At 53.7% G+C, this 27,684-nt stretch overlaps 5 protein-coding genes across 5 annotated transcripts; 3 read left to right on the plus strand and 2 right to left on the minus strand.

Annotated features, from left to right (window-relative positions):
- Positions 1-2,121: 2,121 nt before the first annotated feature.
- On the plus strand, positions 2,122-3,304 carry LTS14_003854 (uncharacterized protein; the record flags this gene model as incomplete). The annotated part of the gene is made up of 3 exons (XM_064836556.1): positions 2,122-2,244; positions 2,319-2,462; positions 2,531-3,304. 3 exons carry the CDS (start codon positions 2,122-2,124, stop codon positions 3,302-3,304), a joined length of 1,041 nt encoding a protein of 346 aa, XP_064695947.1.
- Positions 3,305-3,538: 234 nt separating this feature from the next.
- On the minus strand, positions 3,539-5,490 carry LTS14_003855 (uncharacterized protein; the record flags this gene model as incomplete). Its single annotated transcript, XM_064836557.1, has 5 exons — positions 3,539-4,183; positions 4,233-4,776; positions 4,836-5,018; positions 5,070-5,155; positions 5,209-5,490. The coding sequence occupies 5 exons, from the start codon at positions 5,488-5,490 to the stop codon at positions 3,539-3,541; spliced, it is 1,740 nt and encodes a 579-aa protein (XP_064695948.1).
- Positions 5,491-8,191: 2,701 nt separating this feature from the next.
- On the plus strand, positions 8,192-10,849 carry LTS14_003856 (uncharacterized protein; the record flags this gene model as incomplete). Its single annotated transcript, XM_064836558.1, has 1 exon — positions 8,192-10,849. The coding sequence occupies one exon, from the start codon at positions 8,192-8,194 to the stop codon at positions 10,847-10,849; it is 2,658 nt and encodes an 885-aa protein (XP_064695949.1).
- Positions 10,850-11,255: 406 nt separating this feature from the next.
- Positions 11,256-12,597, minus strand: BNA2 (tryptophan 2,3- dioxygenase; the record flags this gene model as incomplete). Its single annotated transcript, XM_064836559.1, has 2 exons — positions 11,256-12,260; positions 12,307-12,597. 2 exons carry the CDS (start codon positions 12,595-12,597, stop codon positions 11,256-11,258), a joined length of 1,296 nt encoding a protein of 431 aa, XP_064695950.1.
- A 946-nt stretch (positions 12,598-13,543) lies between these two features.
- On the plus strand, positions 13,544-27,381 carry LTS14_003858 (uncharacterized protein; the record flags this gene model as incomplete). The annotated part of the gene is made up of 2 exons (XM_064836560.1): positions 13,544-24,730; positions 24,796-27,381. 2 exons carry the CDS (start codon positions 13,544-13,546, stop codon positions 27,379-27,381), a joined length of 13,773 nt encoding a protein of 4,590 aa, XP_064695951.1.
- Between the last annotated feature and the right edge of the window lie 303 nt (positions 27,382-27,684).

Genomic DNA, 27,684 nt, shown 5'->3' on the forward strand with positions numbered 1-27,684 from the left:
TTGCGCAAGTGTACTCCTTTGGGAGTTAGTGAACCGCCCGCTCTCTTCGGTCGGAGCTTCACTTCCCAATCGTGCTGCAGTGATCCGAGATATCACTACTCTGATAACTTGTTGCGACTGGTTGGTGGCATCTGGAGAAAGCAACTACGACATCTGCACGCAGGCTCAGGCCGTCTTCTCAAAGGGCCTTGACATCGTCCTTAACGGCACGAACCTTCCGCAGATGGCCCCAGATAGCTCGACTGGGCTTGGGCAGAATCCATCGTTTGACCAACCGACTGCCTTCCGGCCAGAAGCATCTGACGCGTTCGTGCAAGATCCTCAGTGGACAGCGTGGCTAGAGACATTAGGATTGCAATCGGATGGCTGGATGGATATTGATGGCGTGATCGATGGCTTACCAGGACAGCTAGCTCAGTAATCAGGTGCTACACGTGATCATTCGGAGTACTTAACCTTTCTTCAGATAACACTCGTTGTCTGCATCGAACGGTACAAAGTACTAAGGGAGCAGTATCGAAAAACGTTTCCACGTAATAGCAGCATGCCTGATTAGATGCGTCCATGGTGGGAATAAACGTCCAACGCAACGGCAATGTCGCTTAGTCCATGCCGAAGCGGAGTCGATGGCTGTCGATGCTGCCCATCCAAACACTCATTAGCGATCTCAACACAGGCGACCGGTTGTTGTAATAGGCCCACGGGCAATTTGTGGAGTGTCCTGACTCCTTCGCGCGCTCCCATTTAAGAATACGAGTGATGACGAAGCTTATGCACGGTATTGTGTGCCAAATAGTTGGTAGTCTCGCCACATGAGTGCCCTATCGGGCCCGCGCAATGCGAGCGTCGATCGTAGATACTGTAGCGTAGGTCATTCGTCGCTACATGGTACAATCCAACCAAGTCATCTTGCTTAAAGTAATATGCACATCTGGTGAACAGCTTGCTGCACTAGAGTTGGCGCAACTCCTACCAGATTGGGCTTCGCGATCATCGCGAACTGGTCCAGATGATCTAGGCGCTTTATGACCTGCACGTCCATGGGGCTGTGCTTTTCACATGGTGTACAACGCCAACTTCCTGGACGAAGCATTCATGTTCGGCCCGCAGCGCAGTCCAAGAGTGCTTATTTGCATCGTGTCTGTGGCTCAGAGTGATGGCTCGATCGGACCTTTCCATCCGCTGTACGGGCCGCTCGGTAGAACTAGTGTCACCAAAGCTTCCAGCTGCCGGCTGGGGCCGCCTGGCCACTTCGGCATCGGAAACTTGTAGCCTACTGCCTACAGTACTGCAGACCTTTCTGCAGCTCGCTTGCGCGCCATCTCGAGCTGCACTTTCGAGCATGCGCGCGAGCGGTTGCTGGTACTGTCCTTTCCAGGTAAGAGGGGGGGGGGGCTTCCCTGCACAATCATGACTTGTTTTGCTTGCTCCGTCAGACATGCAGCCCTAGCTTGACCGCACAAGCTTTTGGCTACCATGGGGCAGATCATCGAATCAGTGGGTATTGCAAGGTTGCGAGGCCTCTCGTACAACGCTCCTCCGCACGTCATCGCAACTTGCACCAACAGAACACCTTGCAGTGCAACTGCCCAGCTTCTCTTGTGGTTTGCCCCTGTCTACCTCGTCTTGGCTTTCTCTTCCATCCAAGCACTGAGTATGGGCTCTCTAGTCCTGGCTCGAAGGAGCGCTGGATGCGCAAATTGCAGGTCAGCAACCTCCTGGAGCGAATGTCGAGCCGACCAGAGACACGTTCGCTGACAAGATGCAAGACGGGCCAAGAAGGGTTGTGACCGGGGGAATCCAGCGTGTGGAAGGTGTTTGCGACTCGATCAAGCGTGTAACGGTTACCCAGATCCAGCAGACCCAGCATGCGGATGGTACAATGTGGTCTCCCATTCAGTCAAAGGAGTCCCACAGGAGGCTCTTCCAACACCTGCACTTTACCGACATACACCGCTGCTCAGCCAAGTCGAGGTGAAGATCCGGCATCTCATGCATAGCTTCCTAGCTCAAGAATGGTCGCCGCTATGTGAACAATTTTCAGCCCACTCGCTAGTTAGGGATATGATCACTGCCTGCGCACTGCTCGCATCGCAAGATTGCAGGAACGATGCGGCGACCATGACGGCTGCGGAGACTCTGTATGTCAATGCCATTGCAGGCGTCCGTGCAGCCGTACTCGAGACACAGAGAGCCAAGGAAGACGGCACATTGGTAGCATCAATGCTGTTAGCCAGCTTCGAGGTGAGACGCCGGTCTGTTGGCAGGCGAAAGCCATCGTGTTGCATCGTACTAACATGAACTTCTCAATGAATCAGCGGTACAACGGGAGTTCCGAGAAGACCACGAGTACGTGGGAGGTTCACGCCGAAGGTGTGAGCTGGCTTGTCGAGAATCGAGGCATCAACCAGACTCGGACAAGTCTTGGGCGAGCGGTCTTCCGCAAGGCTAGAGAGATTATTGTATGTCTTTCAGCAAGTCTGTCCAACGGGTGCACAAACAACGGCAGAGCTAATCACTATCTGCACAGATCGATGCCGCATTCTGCCGAGATGTTGCCGCCCCTTCGTTCGTGATCACGTACTCTCAGGCCATCGGCCGTGACTCCAAGAGTGGCATGGACGACCAGTTAGCGATACTGGAGGCACGTGCCTCCGCGCTGTGGTCACGATACAGCACAGGTGAGCTTGTGACAAGCCTGCATGAGCAAGCTTGGACACTTCGGCAAGACCTGGAACTTTGGGAGCGCGATATGGCCAGCACAGACCCCGCTTGCAGAGCCTCTCAGGGAGTCCTGAGTAAAGTGCGAGCGAATATGTGTCGTATAATAGCATTGAGGCTTGCTGCAGCTCTATGCGAGAGACAAGCTCAGCAGCGAGAGGCGCTGGTTGAGCACTCAAGCCAAGAAAAGGTGGACTCCTCGAGAATCGTCGTGACCGAGCTCTGTCGTAGTGTTTCAAACGTTCTACAAGGCTTCGCCGCCACAGAAATCGAAGAAACTCCCACGATGAGTGCCCTCGGCTTGGCGAGACCGCTCTACATTGTCACGAAGATTCTGGTCGACGAGTCAAGGCAAGGTATATCAGATGGCTTCCTTCTGGATCTGTTGGCTTCGCAGACTCGATGTGCACTAAGGATGTTACACCACCTTAGTCTCAAAGCTGGCGATCAGTGCTCGGTACGGATGTTGCAGGCCATAAAGCTGCAGTACGGCAACGCAGAGCTGCGACAGGACCAAGACTCCGAATTGGGCCACGAAATAGATACCTGGTGTTCGGTCGGCTCCGGTCGAAGTGGACAATGACGTATATGTTTACGATGAACAATGAGTTGGCGACATAGTCTCGTAGCCTTGGTATTTCGCCCACCCTGATCCGGAGAATAGCTGTTGACAAGATCGCAGTCTGGGCGCCACCCTGCCTCTCTATAAATATGTACTGAGAAGCCCGTCTTGTATATCGAGCCTACAAGACGGCTGTCACCGGCGTGCTCGCTTCTACTATCATTTGGCCCAAGATGGTCCCGTAGAAAGTGTCTTTCAAGACGACCCTTTGTCTTTGGTTTTTTTGACAGGCTTCCATTCAACACCAATGCTGCACACGGCAACTAAGCAGGCCAGCCCGAGCGCAATATACAAAACGTCTCTGATTGCGTTATTGTATATGAGAATGGCCTCTTCCCGAAGTGGCGGGGGTACAGCATCGATCAATCCTAGGGCTCCGCTATTTAAGAGCGTACGCGAGTCCACTCCAGGTACAATCGTTGAGAGTTCATGAACCAGCCCGGCAAGAAAGACATTCTGCGCGACCGTCAATATCACAATCCCTCCTAGCTGCTGAGAAAAGCTCAACAAGACGAGCGCCTTGGGCACCTCGTTCTCAGGTAATGCTGCTTGAACCGCTATGTAAGGGGGCTGGAAGGCCAGTCCAACCCCGATGCCATAGATGATCTGAAAGGTGATCCACTTTGCCGCGCTCGTATTCGGTTCAAGCGTAGTGATAAGCCCTGCGCCAACGGACATGAGCACGCCTCCACTAATCAACCCCGGATTGCCGTAACCCACGAAAGCAGTGAGAGGGCCGCCGGCCAGGGCCGTCACCGCCATCGACACGGCCAACGGTAGGTACATCAGACCGGACGAGAGTGTGTTAGCGCCACGGATTGCTTGGAAATAGACCGGCAGCTGCGACGACTTAGCAATGCGATTGCGAGACGTGATGAACGCCACTTACATAGTAAGAGACCACGGAAAGGCTTGCGAAGTTGCAAAAGGTGATGACGGTTGCGAATCCCGCAGTTCGCTGACGGAGCAATTTGTAAGGAACCATGCCATCTTCACCTGCCTTATACTCTGCGAACAGAAATGCGGCGAAGAGGGCTGCTGCAATGGCAAACAGAACAATAATCCTCCAGTTGTTCCATGGATAGCTCGTCCCGGCCCAGACCAATCCAAGCACGAAACATATAGTCATAGGTACGTTGATAGCGAAACCTATCAGATCGAGGCGCTTCAGCCTGTCACTAGTGCTGAGCTGAGGTTTGGTAGAGGAACGCAAGTCGCCGACACTGATGAGCAACAGGGTGATTGCGACCACGCTCACGGGTACGACGATCCAGAAACTGATTCGCCATGTGCTGTAGTGAGCGATGGATCCGCTGAGTAGGGGCCCGAAAGCTAAGGCGAAGCACTCGACACCGCCGCAGATGGCGAAATACACGGACCGATGTTTGAGTGAAGTCGTGTGCGCGAGGATGCTGACGTTCGCGGTCAGTCGACTTTCCCTCTTGTAATTTCGTCAGTGCCGTCTTGTACTTGCATGTTGATCCCAGCGAACACTCCAGCTGCACCAAGGCCGCTCAGAGCGCGACCCACTATGAACGCGGGAGATGTTGGTGCCGCAGCGCAAAGGATAGAGCCAATGATGAAAACAGCGCATGACAAGAGGTACATGTACTTCATCGAATAGATGGTGTACAGCTGTCCGTATATCAACATGGTCGCAGACTGGGCGAGCAGACTGCAACTTGTCAGTGGTCGCGACAACGGCTTGTAAAAGGTGATTTCTCACAAAGCGACACTGTACCACCCAAGGTCATCCAGAGCATGGAATTGATCGGTGATGACTGGCGTCAAGGTCACTATGCAGCTGCTATCCTGGAGTCCATTGTCAGCCTAGCGCCCCGCCATCCCGACTCGAGAAGACACACATAGCCAACAAAGAGATTGCCGAGGAGTAAACAGGAGAACAGAAGAGCGAATCGCAGGCCTTTGGGCCGGTCGTCGTGCTTCGAGTCTGCTTCTTCATCGCTGGGCCGGAAGCCTTCTTTGGTACCCTTGATATCGCGGGCTGGGTAATCTGAAAGCCCAGATTTGCGTTCAGGCTCGCCATTATCCTCGCGTGGTTGCAGTTCAATCGCCTGAGGGTAGGTAACAGTGTCGGTGACAGGGTTGGAGTCTGCGCTTGAGCTCTCTATGCTTGAACGGGCCATGATAGAATATCTTGAGGTGTGGTGAATGGGCGGTAGTATGGTAATGCTGGGCACGTCGTGACATTGCTGTCCGCGGAATATTATTGACCAGTACGACTATATGTCTAGAGTGAACGGCAAACAGATCGGACGATAGTGGGTTGGCCCACAAAAAGAGGTCTGATGGCTGATCGGAGTAACGGTCGGGGTTGTGGAAGCGAAGTATGCCAAGGCAGCACTGAACCACTCGCTCGCTCAATCAAAGCTGAATAATGACCACACTGCGGAGCTCGGAGCCCCGGTCGTGCGTGCCAGCCGTCTTTTTGTTTGGAAGGACAAGGCAATGTATATTCCTTCGAGGCACATAATCAGTCGTCAGATCAAATGTCACGTGACCCTGAGGACGTTCGAATGGAATAATCCTTGCGTGAGACGAGTTGGAAGGTCCATTATTGACAGCTCCATCCCTCCAGTCCTTTTGATTCTAAAGAGAACACTCCGCCTAACATGACACGACTTCAGTATTGCTTTCAGCCCCTATCTAGCGTCTGCATATCTCGACATCACTCACCATCCGCATGATTGACTTTCCAGCAGGAATCTCAAGAACGCAGCTCCTATAGCAAGACCGTCATGCGAGAGACCCGCCCGTGCCTTCCCAGCTTGATAAGTCTCATCGTCGAGAAGTGTTCCGCGCCTCCGATCCAGCAATTCGTTCGCAATGCAGCCACTGAATTCCGGATGACCTTGCACGCTGAACAACAGGTTTGGAATGTACATGACCTGCACTGCACAGAGTGGTGAGCGGCCTAGTACTTCAACACCTGCTGGACCAGAGGGAACCATGTCCCGGTGCATCTGATGTATCGCCTGCGACTCGTGACTTGGTTATTAGTGGACGCTTGCATCTTGGCACATGTTGTAGGAGACCTCATGGTATCACGTACCAACGACTCCATTCCAAAGATCTGTTTACCCTTTGGCGTGAGCTCGACGCGAGTGACGGCGACTTCCCATCCACCTTCACACCGAGTCGGCATCTCGTACAATGCGCGCCCAATGATCTGGTGCCCGAAACAAACACCCATAACTTGCACACTGGTTTCGTTCTGCAGAATTGCTCTGACAAATCTCACGAGCCGATCGATCCACTGATCTTCTCCCGGCGAGAAGGAGTTATATCCTTTCAGATACAGTCAGTCACACCACGGAAGGTCTTTTCCGACCCGAGAAATTCCTCATGCCTTGCACGTACTGCTCCCAGAAAGTATCACCGCGTCCACATCCTGCAACGTCGGATACTCTTGCTTTTTGACAACATCCCATGCTGACACCTCCAGCTTTAGTGATTTGTCGGAGGGTCTTGGGCCCAGAAGAGCTGTGCTGGCTTCCAACCATTCTTCAAACAGCTTCCCGAATCCACCGTACCTTTCTCTCGTGAGCCCAACCGGTTCATCACATTCGAGGACTGCTATGCGTAAACGACCAGCCATGAAGAGCTGGCTCTTGGAATGAGACCGTGCGTATCTGATCGTGAACAGGCAATGTGATAGGAGCTGGCTTGCGTAAATCGTGCAGCGTATGTTGTTAGTAGGCCCGTCAGTCAAGTACCTGAACTACACGAGCATATCACAACCACGCACAGAGAATGCCAAGTGTTCAACCTGCCTACCTTGATAGCTGGGGAGTGAAGATCGCCTAACCGAACCCATTTTGGATAGCAGAATTGCAATGAAGGTGGCCGCGAAGACGCCGACCGTGGCCTGTAGAAGCATGATGATATCGACAGCTTCATCAGGGTGTGGTCGGCATCGCACATTATGGCGAGCGAGCTGCGGCGGAAGCGAGACTGTCGAGAGTCTGAGCACTAGAGCTGCTCGGCACTCCGAGAAGTGGGTTAGCCATAAACTCCGGCCCACGTTATTGCTGTCAAGTGGATAGCAGAAGCCTTCGGGGTTGTCGGGGTTCTTTCCATTGGTCCATGACACGATTGCACCGGCTCCTCCAGCACGCTTAGTCATTTGCTCTACTTCCTACCCACTCATCACGGAGTTGTGCTTCTTCCCCACAACCACACTCCTTCATACACGCACCGCCCATTTGCACGCCGACCGCTCTGTAGATATGCTACGAGGCACTCATCTGCGACGGGCAGATCTCGAGATCTTCACTGCAGGCTGGCGCTCTGCGCTCCTCCACTGCACAATCGCGTCATCGCGCCACCAACTCCTTGACACGCTGTAGTATTCTGTCAGGCGCTGCAATACCATCTTGGCCACAGGCGCGATAGCACTCATGCATAGGGAAGATCTGTCTGTCGGATGTCCCGGGCGGAGCTATCAACCTGCGTCTCGGGACCGTGGATCTCAAGCCTCGTCATCCGAGAAACATGCCAGTATGATCGATCGAACATAGTTCACCACTCGGGCACAACGGGGTCGGAGACACTCTTGTGTCATTCGCCGAATGAATGCAAAGATATAACATCTCACAACTTTGACATTGCTTGATGACGGCGAACAACCTCCTTCTGACACCCGTTAACGACATTACGAAGTTACGGTTCCTAGTCCCTCGTCTCGACGCTGCTCCTCACAGAAGCAGGGTAGCACCAATCTTTCGCATATTGGTACAGAGGCCTCAAGTATGGCACGACGATACGCTCACGCGGGTGCCCGCTGACATAGAGCCTCATAGAATCGACTCAACCATAGCGTGGACAATGAAATTCCTAGTTACCTCCGAGGCGCCTGGTATTGATTCATTAGTGCGGGATCTCGTGCATGTCAACTTCTGCGCTCCTGCCTCCGATCTTTCTGCTGCTTTGACGGGACCGGAGACAATCAACGTGTGGATTTGCCATGGCGCAGAAGTTACCGAAGAACTCCTGGACCGGTGGGTCAATCAGGCCCGTACCACTTCTAAATCAATCTTGGTCGAAGACTCGTCCGTAGTCTCTCGACTACAGACCTACTCGAAGGGTCGTCTGGCTGAGATCGTGACGTTCCCTCCACAATACCAGCCGCATTCAGAATGGGCAGAGTCCCTCCTTCGTGCTGGCGAGATGATATACATCAGAGCTCATGTCAGTGCTCCTGGGCCGCAGAGAGCTCGAGAGACCGCTCGGATGCATGGAAGAAAGGTGTTACTTGTAGGCGCCGGCATTTTAAACCTCATCACGGCTGAGCTCTTGGCCAGTAAAGGCTTCCATGTGCAAATAGTCGACGCGGGTCCCGACCCTCGAAAGTGCGAAGATTGGACTCGATTAGGCGTTACAAATGGTGGAGGCAACGCTCGAATGTTCACTAGCACTGAAGCGGACAATTACAATGAGAAAGGCAGCGAGCTCTACCAAAACATGCGGACCATCTTTCGACATACCGCCCGCAACGGTGGCTGGAGCGTCAAGCGGCCAGAGCTGTTCAATGCTGCAGAGCAGGCATGGGTACAGTCTTTCGAGCAAGTTCCGGACTGGTTGGCCCGTGCTTTCAAGGAGGACATTCACGCAGTAAATCGCACCTCTGGCCAGCTTTGGCGCGAGCTCATGGACACAGCGCCAGATCTGTTCGACGGTGTCCAGTTGCGTGAGGGCATACTGCGCATGTACGCGGAGCAGAAGCCATTGGAAGCAGCCCTGGCGATGAATCGATCGCTCAATACCATCGTCGAGGACACATCCCCAGAGTCCTTCCTCGCTGCATTTCCTGGTTTCGCTCCTGCGGTCGAGACTGATGACCTCGCGGGCGGCTTCATCATTGACGGCTTCACTGTCAATATACATCCGTTCATGTCGAGACTGATGGATCGCATCACGAAGCTTGGAGGGCAGTTCTCTTGGGATTGTCGAGTGGAACGCATCGTCCGCAACAGTATTGGGAACGTTACCATGCTGGAGACGCACAGTGAGCCACTGTTCGCGGACGATTTCATTATCAGTCCTGGCGTGACCGGGAACACACTGTTGCGCGGAACAAAGTGCGAGGACTTGATCCAAGGCGTGTTGGGAGTTTGGTTGCAGATTCCGAACCTCCATCCTCAACTGAAGCATTCCCTCAAGATTCATCGTCGTGGACATTTAGTGGAGGACATCAACGTCACAGTAGCCAAGAACCTGACAACGGGCGAAGATGAGCTCATGCTTGGGGGTGGCTATGGTTATACTGGCCAGGATCGTCCACCACCGGATTGTCCAGAGTTAATGGCTCTGTTCGAAGAATTGAAGGAGGTAGCCCGCATCTACTTTCCGCGCGGGCATGCTATGGCAGTGGAGCGGGGCACCATGTGGCCCAATGAGCAGCGAAAGTATTGCATTCGACCATTCACCGCCACTGGCCTCGGTGTATTCGAGAGGATCCCAACGACTAGTGGAGGCAATCTCATCATCACCGGCGGCAACAATACCGGCGGCTTTGCCCAAGCTCCTGCTGTGGCGCGCGCGGTATGGCGTGGACTCGTTGGTGAGCACGACCCAATTCACGAACTGTTCCATCCCGACCGTGGCAGGCTTCCTACCGTGACGGCGAATAAGAGCCAGGTCGTGAGACCACTGGCACAGCGCATCACACACGCCTCGTCACCCTTGAAAGTGCTCCTACTCTGCTCCGACGGTCCTCAACATCACTATCTACGTCGTCGCGTGGCAAAGTTATGCCCTAACTTCCGATGCATCGTGGAGACGAGCGAGGGTCAGGTTCGCTATCTGAAGAGGAAAGGTCGGATGTTTGATGCCGCTTTCATGCAGTATCATACCTTGCGACGCCACATGTTCGGACAGGACACGCAGCGTATGGCCTACTTCGACGGTCTGATGTCCGAAAAGCACGAGCTGCCTTCGCCCGATCTTGTTGTTGACAACCTCAATTGCCGCGAGGTATGGGATACGGTTGAGAGGTGGCAGCCCGAGTTGACCATCGTCTCGGGCACGAAGTATATTGGACGCAAGCTCAACGAGCGCGCCGGTCTAATGATCAATCTCCACATTGGGCATCTGCCCGAGTACAAGGGAAATCACTGCATCTTCTTTGCCCTGTACGACGGCGCCCCGCAGCATGTCGCAGCTACTCTGCACCAACTCACCCCCGATCTGGACGGAGGCAATATTCTCGACGTCGTCTCTCCCGAGATCCTTCCCACCGACAACGAGAATACGTTATATACGCGATGCCTTCATCTAGCGATCGACCGATGCATGGAACATGTCCAGAGATTCTCACGAGGCCAGACTCTTGTTCTCTCTCCGCAGCCGACATCTGGAAAGATCTTCCGACACACGGATCGCACGCCGATGAAGGAACTTTGGCTCTGGTTGACTACCGCTTTCTTTGGGCTACCACAAGAAAAATCGGTCGGATGCGGGCAAACACATTTCCCGTTTTGGTAGCAAGTCAGAAATGCTAGTTGGTTCATAGAACTTGCGCTGTTGGCGGCCGGGGTGTAGTAGTAGCACTACAGCAGACTTCTCTTGGTTCATCGCGACTTTGTCCGATGAGTGTAGATAGCTGAGGAATAGTTGTGTGGAACATCCCCATTGTTTCTCACGTATCAATATCTTACTGCTTTCGGCTGGCTTCGCAGCCGTCTTTGGACTTTATTCATCCACGGACAGTAAAACTCGCATCGAGTCTTTCTTGCAGCATGGTGACACGCATTCATATAATCTTCTATGCCACTACTGGAAATGATAGAAGCACATGTGCAATGACTTGCTGCTACTTGTTTTCTGACGATACAAACTGTTGCTTTTGCAAAGGAGCTTATTGAACCTCCTATCATTTCACACTAGGCACCTAAGCGGCACAGAGCGCCGTTTCGTCGCGCACTTGGCGCAAGAAAGGCATCAATGTTGTACCGCCTGTGCCGTTCAGATCCTTTGCTACACCTTCTGCGTGTTGCGGTGCTGCTTTCTGCCGTTGGCTACGAAGGACGATGTACCGACCAACTATCTGCAGATGCACATCGCGAAAGGCAACGAGAGCCGCCACAGCCGCGTTGTATGCTGTCATGAGGGTGTGATGATGCGGCTTTGAAGCGACGAATTCGCGTACGATCGCTACCCGGGAGAAGTCGCGCAGGAAGCGACGGTGGCCTTCGGGCATATACTGACGCATGTCAGTGATGTAGTCTGGCTCTGCTTGTTTGGCGCGCAGTCGATCTGCTAGGGTGCCCTCTGATTTGGTATTGAGTGGATTCGCTGCGCTCGTCTCCTCGACAGTACCGCTCGTTGCTCGATGCGCGATGCCAAGGGCAATGTCAAACAGCTGGAATAGACTCGACTGTGCATTCGATCCGCCGGCAAGCTGGACATATTCTGCATCCTCGGTCCCGTCATCGAACATGACTCCATGCGGCAAGCCTGAAGTGGCCATGTTCTTGCCTCCGGCCAGGTAAGGCCGCAGCTTGTCATAGAAGAAGGCAGGATCGCATCTCTCATGCAGACGCTTCAATGTTCCGCCCAGCTCAGTCAACCCGGACGCAAGTTGGCGTAGGTGGATAATGACAAAGGCGGTTTTTTGCTCGTGTGCACATCTAGTGGCCTCCAGGATCGTGGATATCAAAGGGCCGCCTTGCGCCTCAATAGCAACGGACACCAAGTAGAACCAGCTCTCGTCGATGGCGCCGGTGAAAGTGGTCAAAGTCTTCAGGCCGCACAAGCTAGTGCGACGATCCGTAGAGAGTATTGTGTCAAAGTTCCACAGGACTACAGCAGCGTAAGTCGCAACGGGTAGCATCTCCAGAGCCTTGCATACAGCCAGAAACGGGATTGATATCGGAGGGGGCACGATCTTATGGGACTGTTAGAGCACAACTATTGAGTGTAGGACTTTACGAGCACCTTACCTCGGCGGGACTCTCTCCTCCCCATATGTATGCATGACTGATGAAAGCGAGGATAGAATAGGCGCATCTCAGTTGTGGAGTCGTGGTCAAGCGGTCGCACTCCAAGACGGGCAAGCGGTCGACCAGCGATCGCAGACGCCCATATGCGAGCAATTGAGGGAGACTGTTGACGATATCGACCCACGGTGCGTAGCGCGAGTCGAGCGAGGAGGCGTGCGGCGTTCTCTGAGGGAGGAACCCATGTTTCAGTGAGACATCGTAATCTTCGGGCTTCGGGATATCGAAAGGCATCTTGTGAAATGGAATGGACTGTAACGAAATTGAAGAATGCGGTCTGACCTCCGAATCAAGGAGCAATTAAGGAAATGGAGGATATGTAAGCACCGCTGCGGCGGCAAATGGCAGCTCTGATCGTCGTGACGAGCTGTGTACGTTCAATTCGGAGCTGGCACATTGTAGTGAAATGGATCGTGGTCGGAGAGAGCATAACATGGCGTCGGAGAGGGTATGGCGTGGCGTAGGTGAGACATAATGGTGGAAGTCGCAAGCGGTGTAATTTCGCTGGGTGCTGGTCACCGGTATGATTCAGGGTAAGGTTATCGAGATCTCGGAGTGCGCTCGTGAGATCTACAGTATTCGGAGGGATGTGTCCGCGTCTGAATGTATATGCCGAGTAGGAGTATGAAGGCGCCAAGCTGCAGTAATGCTTAAGTAAGTACCTACCGTAGCTTGTCGACCTGCAATTGCAACGGCAGCAGTGCTTATCTTTCATCAATAGCCCTTAGCGTCGCGGAGTGTGCAGATCATCGGATCTTGCTTCGAAGGATGGCTTGCGCCGTCCGCTCCTTCGCGATCGGACTCCAACACGGCGTCGATCCCTTCTGCAGGGTCGCGATGCATATCAATATCCCATCCCGCCGATCTCTGCCTTCAGCTCGACTGCTCGCCACGCCATCGCGTCAGCCAGCTATTGTCGAACGTACAAGCAGACATTCACATCCGGTTGGCCACGTCTGTCGCATGGATATACCGGGGTCCCTACTGCGATTGCATTGCCGAAGCGACGCAACGCGTTCACTCTTGATCATCGCTCAGGACCATATACCGAACATAGATATCGTAGAATCATATAATGCAACATATTCAGCTCCCTCCCGCGCGCTGCGAGATCTAATAATTGACTGCTTACTTGCGTCACATCTGCCCCAAATCAACTCATTAGTCCAATTACGCGATCATGTCTTGCGTAGCTTCACCCGCCTCTTGCTTCGTCGAAGCCGACTCACCTGGAGCTGATCAAGACGCAAAGCAGTATGCTGCGCGCTTTTGGCAGCAATACTTCGACGCCCTTGATGCTCAGCCCTTCCCATCCCTACCCTCGATGGGATTCAGGCCAATTGCGAAGGATAAATTGGAACATGCCATTGAGTCGATTCGATGGCCGGCAATGGTGCGGTCCGGAACGGTTGTGCGGGCCGCTTGGTCTGCGATCGCAGCAAAACACACCGGCATTGCTCAGGCACTGTTTGGTATCGGCACCTCTGTGGAGGACAGCTCTTCCTCAACTGATGATGATACCGCTATTGTGCCGATGCAAGTGCGGGTGGACGGCGAGGAGACCATTAGAGACTTCCTAAGCCGTGTAGATCGGGACACGACGACGTTACAAAAGCGCGCTGTCCGCATTGATCCACATGTCCTCCGAGCCATCAGCACTCATACGGATCATGCTTGCCACTTCCAGACCTTGCTACTCCAGGCATCATCTGACGTGGAGGGCAAGGCTAGCACACATGCATTGGTCCTCATATACTCGGCAAGACAAGATGGCTTGCATCTCAACATCGCCTTTGATCCCAGGATCCTGGACGTCGAATTCGTCCAGCGGATGGTGCGGCAGCTCGAACATGTCCTTCGTCTATTCTGCAACCCTGATCTCGCCTCGGCACCTCTGTCTACGATCGATCTGGTGAGCCCGCATGATCTCAGCACCATCTGGTCATGGAACGCGACCGTGCCTGAGCCCCTCGAGATGTGCGTTCACGACTTGATCGCAGAGACCACAAGAGCCCAACCAGACTGCCCAGCCGTGTGCGCGTGGGATGGCGACCTTACGTACACTCAGCTTGATCAATTATCGACCCGTCTTGCCCATCATCTGGTCTCGACTCTAGGTATCGTACGGACGGACATCGTTCCTTTGTGCTTCGAGAAATCTATGTGGACGTCCGTCGCCATTCTCGCAGTCGTAAAGGCTGGTGCTGCGTGTGTGACCATGGACACGACCCATCCAGAAGCTCATCTGCGCCGAATTATCCAACAGACATCAGCACGTGTAATCCTTACGTCCTCAGCGAATGAAAAGCTTGCCGCGACGCTGGCAGACGAATCGCTGCTAGTTCTGAGACCCGAAGCTCTGCTGTCAGACCCACACTTGAGCGTTTCGGTCGACTCCACGGACCTGCCGACTGTATATCCCCACGACAGACTCTATGTCGTTTTCACTTCCGGTAGCACGGGAACGCCAAAGGGTGCTACTATCACGCACACCAACTTCAGTAGTGCTATTAAGCACCAGCAAGGCCCTCTGGGAATGACCAGCAGCAGTCGGGTCTTCGACTACGTCTCTTACGCGTTCGATGTCTCATGGCTGAATTCTTTGCTCACATTCGCCACAGGCGCATGCCTCTGCGTGCCTAACGAGGCCGAACGCCGGAACGATCTAGCCTCTTCGATCCGTCGATTGGACGTTAACTATGCGGATTTAACTCCTTCTATCAGTCGCCTGCTAGATGCTGGCGACGTCCCGTCTCTCATGCACCTCACTTTTGGTGGTGAGGAAGTCCTCGCCGAGGATGTGTCTCGTTGGCAGAATATTGGCGACGTCGTGAACGGATATGGTCCGGCAGAATGCACTCCTAAAAGCATGGCCTATAATTATACTGCCGACGGCTCGTCGAAGCTTGCGAACCAGATCGGGGCCGGGACAGGTCTTAACACATGGGTAGTCGAACCCGATAATGAAAGTAAACTTTCGATCATAGGTGCTATCGGAGAGCTATGGCTCGAAGGACCACTCGTAGGGGCCGGGTACCTTGGAGACCGAGAGAAGACTGCTGCCGCTTTCTTCGAAACCCTTCCTTGGCTAGATCAAAGTAAAGAATCTAGCGGCCGTGGACGTGTATACAGGACAGGAGACCTCGTTCGCTACAATCCGGATGGATCGCTTGTATACGTCCGAAGAAAGGATCAGCAAGTGAAAGTACGGGGTCACAGAGTGGAACTAGCAGAGATCGAGCACCACATCCGATCCTCGGGCGGTGAAGGTGTCAACGTCGTGGCAGAAATGGTTACCCCTCGTGGTAGCAGCGACAAGGTCCTCGTAGCATTCTTGGCCACAATGCCATCTACCTGCCAGGATGATGGTCGTGGAGCTCTGGCAAGTCGTATGCGCCATATCTCCGAGGGGCTTAAGAGCCGTGTGCCTTCGTACATGATTCCCGGAGGATATATCGGCATGGATCGCATTCCGATGTCTGCGACTGGCAAGGCGGATCATCGCAAACTCCGGGAAATTGCGAGCCAAATGACTATGGAAGAGCTCGTCGCTCTGAACAGGGTCGAGTACCGTGAACCGACCACGGCGTGTGAGCTACGTCTACAGGCATTATGGGCATCTGTCCTAGGAATCAGCCCAGCCAGTATTGGACTGGATGACAGCTTTCTACTGTTAGGTGGTGATTCGATCACCGCTATGAGGCTTGCTCGCGAAGCACGACGTGCAGGTATACCCCTAGCTGTAGCGACTATACTAAAGAATCCGGTGCTGGCTGACCTCGCCACGCTTCTCGGCGATGTCTCAGGCCCGGAGCGAGTTCAGGAAGTCGGGCCCTTTACTCTGCTACAAGGCCTACAGCCGGATCACATTCGTCACCAGGCGGCTGCTTTCTGTCGATTGCGGCCAGAACAGGTGGAGGACGCCTTTCCATGCACACCGATGCAGGAAGGGCTCCTTGCTCTGACATCCAAACGATCGGGAGACTTCGTGGCCCGGTATATCCTTAAAGTTTCGGCTGATGCAGAATCTTTCCAGAGTACTTGGAATCATGTCGTGCACACCACTCCGATTTTACGGACACGCATTGTCGATCTTGCAGGCATTTCTTCCGGTGTCGGTCTAGTCCAAGTCATCGTAGACGAGCCAGTAAGCTGGCACCGAAGCAGCTGCCTGGATCAATACGTCATGGAGGACCAGCAGCGTGATATTGGCTTAGGAACGCCGCTGATTTCGGTCGCACTCGTTGATGATGCGAAGCGTGGTCGACTCTTCGTATGGACGATCCATCATGCGCTATACGATGGATGGTCCATGCAACTGATGATGGACAGGATGAGACGGGCTTACAACGGTGCTGTCCTTCAAACGGGGTCGCCATTCCAGTCATTTGTGAAGACCGTTGTCGATGGCGACCGAACACAGGCACAGAGCCTGTGGCGTACGTACTTCCAGGGGATTGAAGCCTCGCCCTTCCCAGCACTTCCATCGGCAACCTATCAGCCTGTAGCCGATCAGACGATTGTCTCCCGGATAAGCGGGATTGACTGGCCCAGATGCAATGTCACCGCATCGACTGTGGTTCGTGCTGCATGGGCAGTCCTAGTGTCCCAATACACAAACCTGGACGAGGCGCTGTTCGGTGTGATCTCCATGGGTCGACAAGGCAACGTGCCTGGTATCGAGGATATTGTGGGCCCTACGATAGCGGCTACCCCGATGCGCATTGTGCTGGACAAAGATCTCAAAATAGCTGACTTCCTCCAAGACCTACAGGCGCGGAACGTAGAGATCGCAGAAGTGGAACAGCTGGGTCTTCAGCAGATTCGGAAGATCAGTACCGACGCTGAGCAAGCGTGCCAATTTCAGATGCTGTTGAACATACAACCCAACCAGGACCGATTGCCAGACAATGTGGATGGACCTTTGGAACGAGTCTCGTTGGAAGGAGCCATTGCGGAAGCGGCACATGTTCTCCCTGCGATGAACACATATGGCCTTATGATCGAATGTATCCTGCACGACGATGGTATTGAGTGCTCAATCAGTTTCGACCCCAAACTCATGGGCAAGACCAAGGTACAGCGCATGAGTCACCAGTACGAGCATATTCTTCGGCAGCTTTCGACAAATCGTAACGCCGCCAAGAGGCTTGCGGATGTCAACTTCATCAGCAGCGAAGACTTGCATACTATCTGGGCGGGCAAGACGGCTGCACCAGAAGCGGCTGACGATGATGTTTGCGTCCACAACCTCATCACGGCGCACGTCCTCCACCAACCCAACTCGCCGGCTATCTGCGCTTGGGACGGAGAGCTCACCTATAGAGAGCTTGACCGTCTGTCTACAAATTTAGCTCAATATTTGATTGGTCAAAACGTTTGTCGTGGCACGGTCGTGCCGCTCTGCTTCGAGAAATCGCGGTGGGCGCCGGTCGCCGTACTTGGAACGATGAAGGCCGGAGCAGCGGGCATGCTCATCGACTGCACACTTCCAAAGGATCGCTTGTTGTCTATCGTGTCGCAAGTCAAGCCAGTCCTTTGTTTGGCCTTGGCTAGCACGCGGCCTCTCGCGCAGCAGCTACTTACTGTACCCGTTCTGCCTGTTGACCAATTCCTGTCGGACGAGAACGAAACTTCTCTGGCTGATCGGCCCTTACCTGTTGTCGATGCAGCTCACCTTTTGTACGTGGTCTTTACTTCCGGAAGCACTGGTGTTCCGAAAGGAGCTCTTATCACGCACCGCAGCTTCTGTAGTGCGGTCAAACACCAAGCCAACGTATTCAATTACTCTTCCGAGACGAGAAAATATGGCTTTGCATCGTACAGCTTCGATGCCGCTTGGTTTGAGATGCTTCACGTTCTGGTTGCTGGAGGCTGTCTGTGCATACCGTCCGAAAAGGACCGGAAAGACGACATTACTGGGTCGTACCTGAAGCTTTCTGCGAATACGCTCGGCATGCCTCCTTCCACCGCTCGACTACTCGACCCAGGGCTATTGCCAGGCCTGAGGAGCATTTTGTTGGGGGGAGAGCCGGCAACGGCGGCGGACTTTGCACGCTGGCCTGGGTCAATTGATCGTTTCAATGTATACGGACCTGCCGAGTGTGTGCCACCAGTCGCCATCTCGCGTCACAACGGGACCGTCGAAGACGTGCCATATATTGGTAGCGGCCAGGGTGTCAATCTCTGGCTTGTGGACCCTCGAGACTACAACAAGCTTGCCGCTGTGGGCGCTGTGGGCGAAGTTCTTATTGAAGGGCCGCTGGTTGGAGAAGGCTACTTGAACAATGAAGCCCTAACCAGAGAATTGTTTATTCATGATCCAATCTGGATGACACAGGGCATATCGGGCGTACCGGGTCGCCGTAGCCGTCTCTACAAATCCGGAGATTTAATGAAGTATGGTGAGCATGGTCAGCTCATCTTCGTTAGTCGAAAGGATGCACAAGTCAAGATCAATGGTCAACGATTTGAGCTCAGCGATGTGGAGGAGCACATCCGCCAGACAATGGAGACACCGGAAGATGCACATGTGCTTGCTGAGACGATTATCCCAAGCAACGGGAGCCGCTCGTTACTTGTTGCATTCGTATGTTTGACCGAAGTCTCCGGAAATGATCAGGATGACCAATCGAAGCTCCGCGCCATGGTTCTAGCCTGGAATGCGCAACTACGGGATGCAGTGCCCGGATACATGATACCGAGTGCGTATATTCCGGTGTCTCGGTTTCCCATGACAGCCACCGGCAAGGCCAATCGTCGACAACTGCGTGAGATTGGTCATACTATGACTTTGGAGGCACTGGCTGCTCTCAATCCCTCGAGAAGAGAGTATCGAAGGCCGACGAGGGCGATGGAGGTACGAATGCAGACGATGTGGGCAAACACCCTTGGTATCGATGCCGCTACTATTGGCCTCGATGACAGCTTCCTCCAGATTGGAGGGGACTCCATCGCTGCTATGCGACTCGTCCGCGCAGCCCGGGAGAGCGGCGTCTCACTCACTGTGGCTGATATCTTCAAGCAGCCAGTTCTGTCGGAACTCGCTGATCTCGCCAAAGACTCTGCCTCGGAGATTCAGCTCGAGCAAGAGCTCATGCCGTTCTCGCTTCTCAAGAATAACATGACACCTGCACAGGTCCGTAGTCAGGCTGCTACGATGTGTGGTGTACAGGTCGACTGCATTGAAGATGTGTTTCCTTGCACTCCTTTACAAGAGGGCTTACTGTCATTGACCGCGAAGCGGCCGGGCGACTATACAGCTCGATTTATATTACAACTTCGACCTGAGGTTGATATTGAAAAGTTCCGGGCTGCTTGGGAGCTGGTGCTACGAACAACGCCGATTCTACGGACGCAGGTTGTGGACCTGTCCTGCTCGGGCCTGGCTCAAGTCATTCTTACCGAAGCCCGAAGTTGGGAAGAGCACGACTCTCTTGATCAGTATATTGGAAAAGATCGGAAGCGTGAATTCGGGTTGGGAAGGTCGCTCACACATTCCTGCCTAGTCCGTGATGCAGCACGAAGGCAGAATTTCTTCGTCTGGACGATACACCATGCACTCTATGACGGGTGGTCGATGCTCCTACTGATGGATCGCCTGCAGCTAGCGTACCGAGGAAAGACCCTACCGTTCACCGCGCCATTCCAACGGTTCGTACAGTACATTACGGATACGGACAGAGTGTCGCACGCCGAATCGCTATGGTCCTCGTACTTGGAAGGGCTCGAGGCATCTCCATTTCCAGCACTCCCATCTCCAGGATATCATTCTACCACAGACGAGATGACTACTAAGGATGTGAAAGTTACCTGGCCGCAAGGTAATATTACTGCATCGACTATAATTCGAGCTGCGTGGGCCATTGTGGCAGCACAGTTTACGGGAGAGCAAGAAGTCGTTTTTGGGGCCACAGTCATTGGTCGGCAGACTTCTCTTGCTGAGGTCGAGCAGATGGTCGGTCCGACGATCTCTCTAGTGCCTGTACGAGTCGTAGCCGACGGCAGCCAGGTTCTCTCCAAGCTTCTCCATCAGGTCCAGCTGGACGCAGTCGAGATGACCGTGGCAGAACAGCTTGGCTTACAACGAATCCGTCACATCAACACCAGCACCGCACGAGCATCCGAGTTCCAGACAGTGCTTGTTATACAGCCGATCGAAGAGGTGCAAGATCCTGAGACTACTCTGTTCGACATGTGCGACTTGAAAGATTTAGGTGTGCGAGTCGACGACGCTGTCGATGCATTCAACACTTATGGGCTACAAGTCATCTGTAATATTGCCACAGACGGAGTTCGCTTCAAATTCAGCTATGACTCAAACCAGATCAGTTCTGCTCTTATGGAACAGCTTGGAAATCAGCTTGGGCATACCCTGGGACTTCTGTGCGCTCGGTCGAACATGAGCAAACGACTCGCCGACATCGATTTTGCTTGCGATCAGGATCTTGATACGATATGGTCCCGAAATGCGAGCGTGCCAGCCATCTTCGACGACGTGTGCGTGCACGACGTGATCACTGAAGCTGCGATTCAACAGCCTGCTGCCCCTGCGATTTGTGCCTGGGACGGTGCACTAAGCTACGCAGAGCTCGATCGAATTTCAACACGGCTGGCCCTTCATCTCGTTGATCTTGGTGTCACCTGCAACGATGTTGTTCCACTATGCTTCGAGAAATCAATGTGGATGCCAGTAGCCCAGATGGCTGTAATCAAATCAGGCGCATCATTTGTCGGAACAGATCCATCCCAGCCGGAAGAGCGCTTACGCTCCATCATCGACCAAACCAAGCCAGGGTTCATACTTTGTTCGAAAGCTAATTTCTCGATGGCCAGCCGACTCGCGACCAGCGCAAGAGTCGTGGTCACTGATCATGCAACACTCGACGATCTCGATTCTAGGGCGGTAAAGACGGCTGCTTTGCCGGCAACCAGTTCCTCGAACAGGCTGTATGTCGCATTCACATCTGGCAGCACGGGCATCTCCAAAGGAGCTGTTATGACGCATCAGAACTTCACCAGCGCCATCTTCCATCAACGAGAACCACTGCGCATTCTTCCGACTTCGCGCGTGTTCGATTTCGCATCGTATGCATTTGACTTGTCGTGTGCTAATCTCCTTCATACATTGGCTGCGGGAGCATGTCTCTGCGTCCCTAGTGAAGGAGACCGCCAGACCAGGCTTGCCGAATCGATGCGGACCCTTCGTGTCAACTACGCACATCTTACGCCGACTGTAGCTCGCTTCTTAGATCCCACGGCTGTGCCGGACCTGAAGACTCTCCTGCTCGTTGGGGAAGTACTCACGCCCTCCGATAAAGCGCAGTGGTTGTCGCACGCCTCTCTCACGAACACCTATGGCCCAACTGAATGCACGGCATTCGCGACCTCGGAGCCGATGGTAGATAATGACGAGCAAGTGCCTAGAATCGGAAAAGGAATGGGCTTCAACACCTGGGTCATCAAGCCCGAGGGTACTCCAGGACTTGTACCAATAGGTGCCGTCGGCGAACTCGTTCTGGAAGGCCCTCTCGTTGGTGAAGGCTATCTCGGCCAGCCACAATTATCTGCTAAAGCCTTCGTCCACAGTCCACCATGGCTCGTCCGCGGATCGACACAGTATCCAGGTCGTACGGGTCGGCTATACAGAACAGGCGATCTGGTTAGGTGTGAGCCCGATGGCAGACTAGAGTTCATTACCCGCAAGGATATGCAAGTCAAGATCCGAGGGCAAAGGGTAGAACTGGGTGACATCGAACATCATGTCAAACAGAGTCTTACAGATGTTCTCAAAACCCGGATCGCAGTAGAATTGATCTACCCCAAGCAGTCGACGGAGCCTCTGCTCGTTGCATTCTTCGAAAACAAGGAGACACCCAACCCAGCTGAACCCACCACGGCGGCTTTAATCTCGCAGATCACCACGGAAGCCAGCAGCAGGTTGAGCAAAGTCGTCCCTGTGCATATGATACCTGGTGCCTATGTTCCACTTTCCAGTATACCTATGAATACTACTGGGAAAACGGATCGCCGGAGACTACGCGAGATCGGAAGCTTACTTACCCTCGAGGAACTAGCAGCTGCCAACAACTCGAGTGAACGCCGCAAGCCGACTACTGATATGGAAACACGCTTACAGTCTCTATGGGCCTCGCTTCTTGGCATTGAGAGTAGCAGTATCGGTCGAGATGACAGCTTCTTGCAAATAGGAGGCGATTCAATTGGTGCTATGCGGCTTGTTCGTTTAGCTGCTCAAGAGGAAGGCATCGCCCTCACAGTAGCGGACATTTTCAAAGCTCCCGTTCTGAGCGACCTAGCTCTGTTCGTGAGCGACAACACCTCCAGGCCAAAGCTTGAGCAGAAAAGTCTCAGCCCATTCGGCTTGATCGATGAGCTCTCGAAGAAGAGAGTCTGTAACGATGCAGCCCTCCTCTGCTCCGTACAGGCTGCCAAAATTCAGGATGCTTTTCCCTGTACGCCATTGCAAGAGGGATTGCTTGCCCTAACAGCGAGAAGGTCCGGCGACTACGTAGCGCGATTCGTGCTCGAATTGCGTGACTCTGTCAAGCTCGACACTTTCCGCAGCATGTGGAGTCAAGTCGTACAGGCGACACCTATCTTGCGCACTCGGATTGCAGATCTCCCAGGCCTTGGTCTGACGAATGTTGTTGTCGATGAAGACGCCAACTGGCTGGAACACCAATCACTGTCTGGTTACATCGCACGAGACAAGGAGGACGAAATGGGCCTTGGTACGTCTCTTGCTCGCTTTGGACTGGTCAAGGATTCCGGACGACACTTCTTCGTGTGGACATTCCACCATGCTGTGTACGACAATTGGTCGTTGCAAATCATATTGAAAAGAGCGAAATCGGCTTTTCTTGGACAATCTCTGCCGTCGACTCCACCGTTCCAGTCGTTCGTTGATTACGTCACCAACATGGATAAAGATGCTGCTATTGAGTGCTGGCGTGAATACCTCTCTGGATTGGAGTCACAGCCATTCCCGGCGCTCCCTTCAAAAGCGTACCGACCAGCTGCCGACAAAACCTTCGCCTGGACCGTTCATGGCGTGAAGTGGCCGCAGAGTAACGTCACGCCTTCTGTCGCCATCCGCGCAGCTTGGGGTGTCTATATTGCACAGTTGACTGACGCGGACGAGGCGTTATTCAGCGTCATCACTATGGGCCGTCAGGCGAACGTATACCGCATCGAAGACGTGGTGGGGCCAACCATCGCCACTGTTCCGGTGCGTATTGTGATCAACAAGAACGCCAACGTTTCACAATTCTTGTTGGGACTACAAGAGCAGACTATCAGACTTACTGCAGTCGAACAAGTTGGCCTGCAGAGCATTCGACGGATCAGTCCGGAAGCTGAGTTGGCCTGTCAGTTTCAGACGCTCCTAGACGTGCAGCTCGAAAGCGAAGAATCGGCTACCGACGGACCTTTCCAGTACTCTATATCGGATCCAGCTGCCAGAGGAAACGATCATATCAATGCCGCCTTTGCAACTTATGCGCTTAAGATACAATGCAAGATAAGAGATGGCGATCTCCACTGCCTAGCGACCTATGACTCGCAAGTACTCGCAACCGAACAGATGGAGCGTATAGGGCACCAATTCGAACATATCCTCCGTCAGCTTTGTGCAGGACACAACAGTACTTCACCAATGGGCGAGGTCGACTTTGTCAGCGCTCACGACCTAAAGACCATCTGGTCGTGGAATGCAACCGTACCATCAGCAGAAAACTCTTGCGTCCACGAGATTATTGGTGATACAGCACGCCGGCAGCCCGATGCGCCTGCTCTTTGTGCCTGGGACGGGGATCTCACATACCACGAGCTCAACCGCTATGGAACACAAGTAGCTCATCACCTTGTTGACCTCGGCATTGGATATGGCGATCTTGTGCCTATATACTTCGAAAAGTCGATGTGGACTACCGTTGCTATCCTTGGTGTGATGAAGGCTGGTGCCGCTTGCGTAACCATGGATGCGACACAACCTGAGGCCCATCTTCGTCGCATCGTTGCTCAAACCTCCGCTACAGTCATCCTCGCCTCACTAGTAAAAGGACCATCGGCTGCGCGGCTTCTCAGTGGTACGACCAAGGTCATCCTACCGCAGTCTCTTGTGACCACGAGTTCGGATGTTACAGCCACTGGGAGAGAGCGTGCCTGCTTGCCGAAAGTCGATCCGAGCCATCCGCTTTATGTAGTGTTCACTTCTGGGAGCACGGGGACACCGAAGGGCGCAATCATTACACATGCGAACTTCGCAACAGCGATCAAGTATCAGCGAGTGCCATTTGGGATGACTAGTAGCTCCCGAGTATACGACTATGTTTCGTACGCATTTGACGTAAGCAGGACGAAGGATATGAATGATACGCAAGACATGATACAGGCTCTAACATTGTGTTCTAGGTATCCTGGCTGAACGTCTTACTCACTCTCGCAGTCGGTGCTTGTCTTTGTGTTCCGCACGAGAGGGAGCGGCGGGGTGACCTGGCTTCGTCTATTAGGCGCCTTAAGGTCAACTATACTGACCTCACACCTTCCATCACCCGTTTGCTGAATGCATCCGATGTACCCCTACTGAGACATCTTACCTTTGGTGGCGAGGAGGTACTAGCTTCCGACGCAGCCCGATGGGGTACTCTTGACGAAGTCATCAATGGCTACGGACCAGCAGAATGTACACCAAAAAGCATGGCATACAATTACATCACTTCGAAGTCGAAGCGTGCAAACGAGATTGGCGTTGGCACTGGGCTAAACACATGGGTGGTCAAGCCTGACAACAGCAAGCAACTAGCTATGGTTGGTAGTATCGGAGAGCTTTGGCTAGAAGGGCCACTAGTCGGCGCCGGCTATCTCAACGACAAGGAGAAGACGGATGAGGCTTTCATCCACGATCCAGAATGGCTCTTGAACGGCCGCACCTCACATCAATCGACAGTCCACGAGACACCAACTTCCCATCGAAAGGCTCTAGTATCGACGGACGCAGACCACGTCAGGGGAGGTCGTCGTGGACGCGTTTATAAGACTGGAGATCTTGTACGTTACAATCCAGACGGAACGCTGATCTATATTCGGCGAAAAGACCAGCAAGTAAAGGTTCGCGGCCAACGCGTCGAGCTCGCCGAAATTGAGCATCATATCCGAGAAGTGGCAAACGACGACGCCAGCATCAACATATTGGCGGAGATGGTGACTCCGAAAGACGGTAGCCAGAAGGTCCTTGTGGCGTTCATCGCTATGCCTGCAGCTGAGTTGGCCAAGATGATGCAACGTCTTGCCGAAGGACTCGCGGAACGTGTGCCTGCATACATGATTCCAACAGCTTACGTCCCGATCGACTGTATACCTATGTCGACAACAGGGAAGGCGGACCGCAGGAAGCTCCGTGCATTGGGCGGCTCGATGACGATCGGAGAACTCACAGCATTGGTCCCCAGAAAAGGCGAGCATCGCAGGCCAAGAACTGCAATAGAAATAAAGCTGCAGTCGCTGTTTGCTTCAACTATCGGGATCAGCGCAAGCAGTATTGGGCTTGACGACAGCTTCGTCGAGATGGGGGGTGATTCAATTACGGCCATGCGTCTAGCCCTGAACGCTCGCAAAGACGGCGTAGCGCTCACCGTGGCTGACATCTTCAGACATTCAAGCTTGGAAGATCTGGCTCGTGCGATCTCGAGTGGCTGCAAAGACGTGACGAATAGTCTCGCGAGCGGCAGTGTCAGCATCAAGCCCGTCGTTCTTACTCACAATGCGCAACGACAGGTCCAACGGCTTGGCGTGTCACCATCCACAGTATTACCGGTGACGAACTTCCAACAGCTGTGTATTCGAGGAGCGCTCAGGACTCCAAAAACCTGGTGGGATTATCGTTACGTCGACTTCCATGGAAAACCGGATGTTGCACGGCTCATCGAAGCTTGCCACCGCCTTTGGTACCATTTCGATTCATTGCGATTGGTATTTCTGTCCTCAGGCGACAGGTTCTTACAAACGGTGCCGGCAAACAGCAAGCCAATCATCGTAGTGCACGAGACAGAGGGCGATGCAGAGCAAGATTGTACCAATGTGTGTGAAGCCGATCAAGCAGAAGCGGTGAGCCTTGGTGCCAGCTTCACCAAGTTCATCCTCACTCGGACTTTGTCTGGCTCCGTGCGCCTCATCATCCGCCTTTCGCATGCCCAGTACGACGCCATAAGCTCTCAGGCAATGATGCAGACTCTACACGCTGCCTATCGGCGCGAAGACTTGGCTCCGTCAGCTCGTTTCCAGGATTTCGTGACATCCAGCATTACACAAGGCGCTGCCAGCATGCAGCACTGGCGTTCGCTCCTTCGAGGCTCGACTGTAACCAAGGTGCCCACAATCCTCGCCGATTCGGATCCGGGCATGGGTATTGAAGTGACGGCGACAGTGCCAGAGCCCGTCTCATCAAGTGCGGCTACTCCGGCCACTATCTTCACTTCTGCTTGCGCCGCTGCTCTCGCTAAGGTGACAGGACTGTCCGACGTCGTGTTTGGTCGCGTGGTGTCCGGGCGCTCGGTCCTTGGCCCTGAGTTGCAGAATGTTATGGGAGCGTGTGTTGGTTGGGTTCCGGTCCGTGTGCAATTCAGTGGCGCGCCGAGTGCGACAAAGGCCCGAAGCTCGGTGCAGAAGCAGTATATTGATGGTCTATCATATGAGATCACTGGGACTGGGGATGCGTCGGGCGAGGTGTCGAGCGAGGAGCTCCAGTTGTGCGATTTCGGCTGTGTTGTGCAGTACCAGAATGTGGACACACAGCCGTCCCAGCTGCTCGGCGAAGATGATTGCCGTCTGAAGTTCTACAAGAGGCCAGAGGTTCGTGTCGAGACCGACGTTTCGCGCATCGATATACTGGCCATTCCCAGCCAAGGGGGGTGGGACGTCACCATCACGAGTGGAAGGCACAAGAGGTCGGAGCTGGAAGAGTTGCTTCGAGAAATTTGTGAAGGGGTGGCATCCGGGTAAACGACAGTCACTGCACGCAACGTCGCCGCCCTCGCAGTCTGTCCCCGGTTATTGTAAATTATTTTAGGATCATCATTATCTCAACGGTCTGCGTCTTCGTCAGTATGAATATCTCCTTGTTCAAACGCATAGCTTCCGCCACTTCCGCATCCACTCTGAGACTGCCGCTCGTGCCGGGCCCATTCCGCGACGATTCCGTGCTTCGGTCCTGCGATCACTCTTCACGATCCTTCCCTCTGTGACACGAGAACGAACAGCAGTATCTGAAGATTGCATATACCGACATGAGTTTGAAATCCTACA

The sequence above is a fragment of the Recurvomyces mirabilis genome (assembly GCF_035927965.1).
Source record: "Recurvomyces mirabilis strain CCFEE 5264 chromosome Unknown scaffold_8, whole genome shotgun sequence".
In the NCBI taxonomy this organism is placed as follows: domain Eukaryota; kingdom Fungi; phylum Ascomycota; class Dothideomycetes; order Mycosphaerellales; family Teratosphaeriaceae; genus Recurvomyces; species Recurvomyces mirabilis.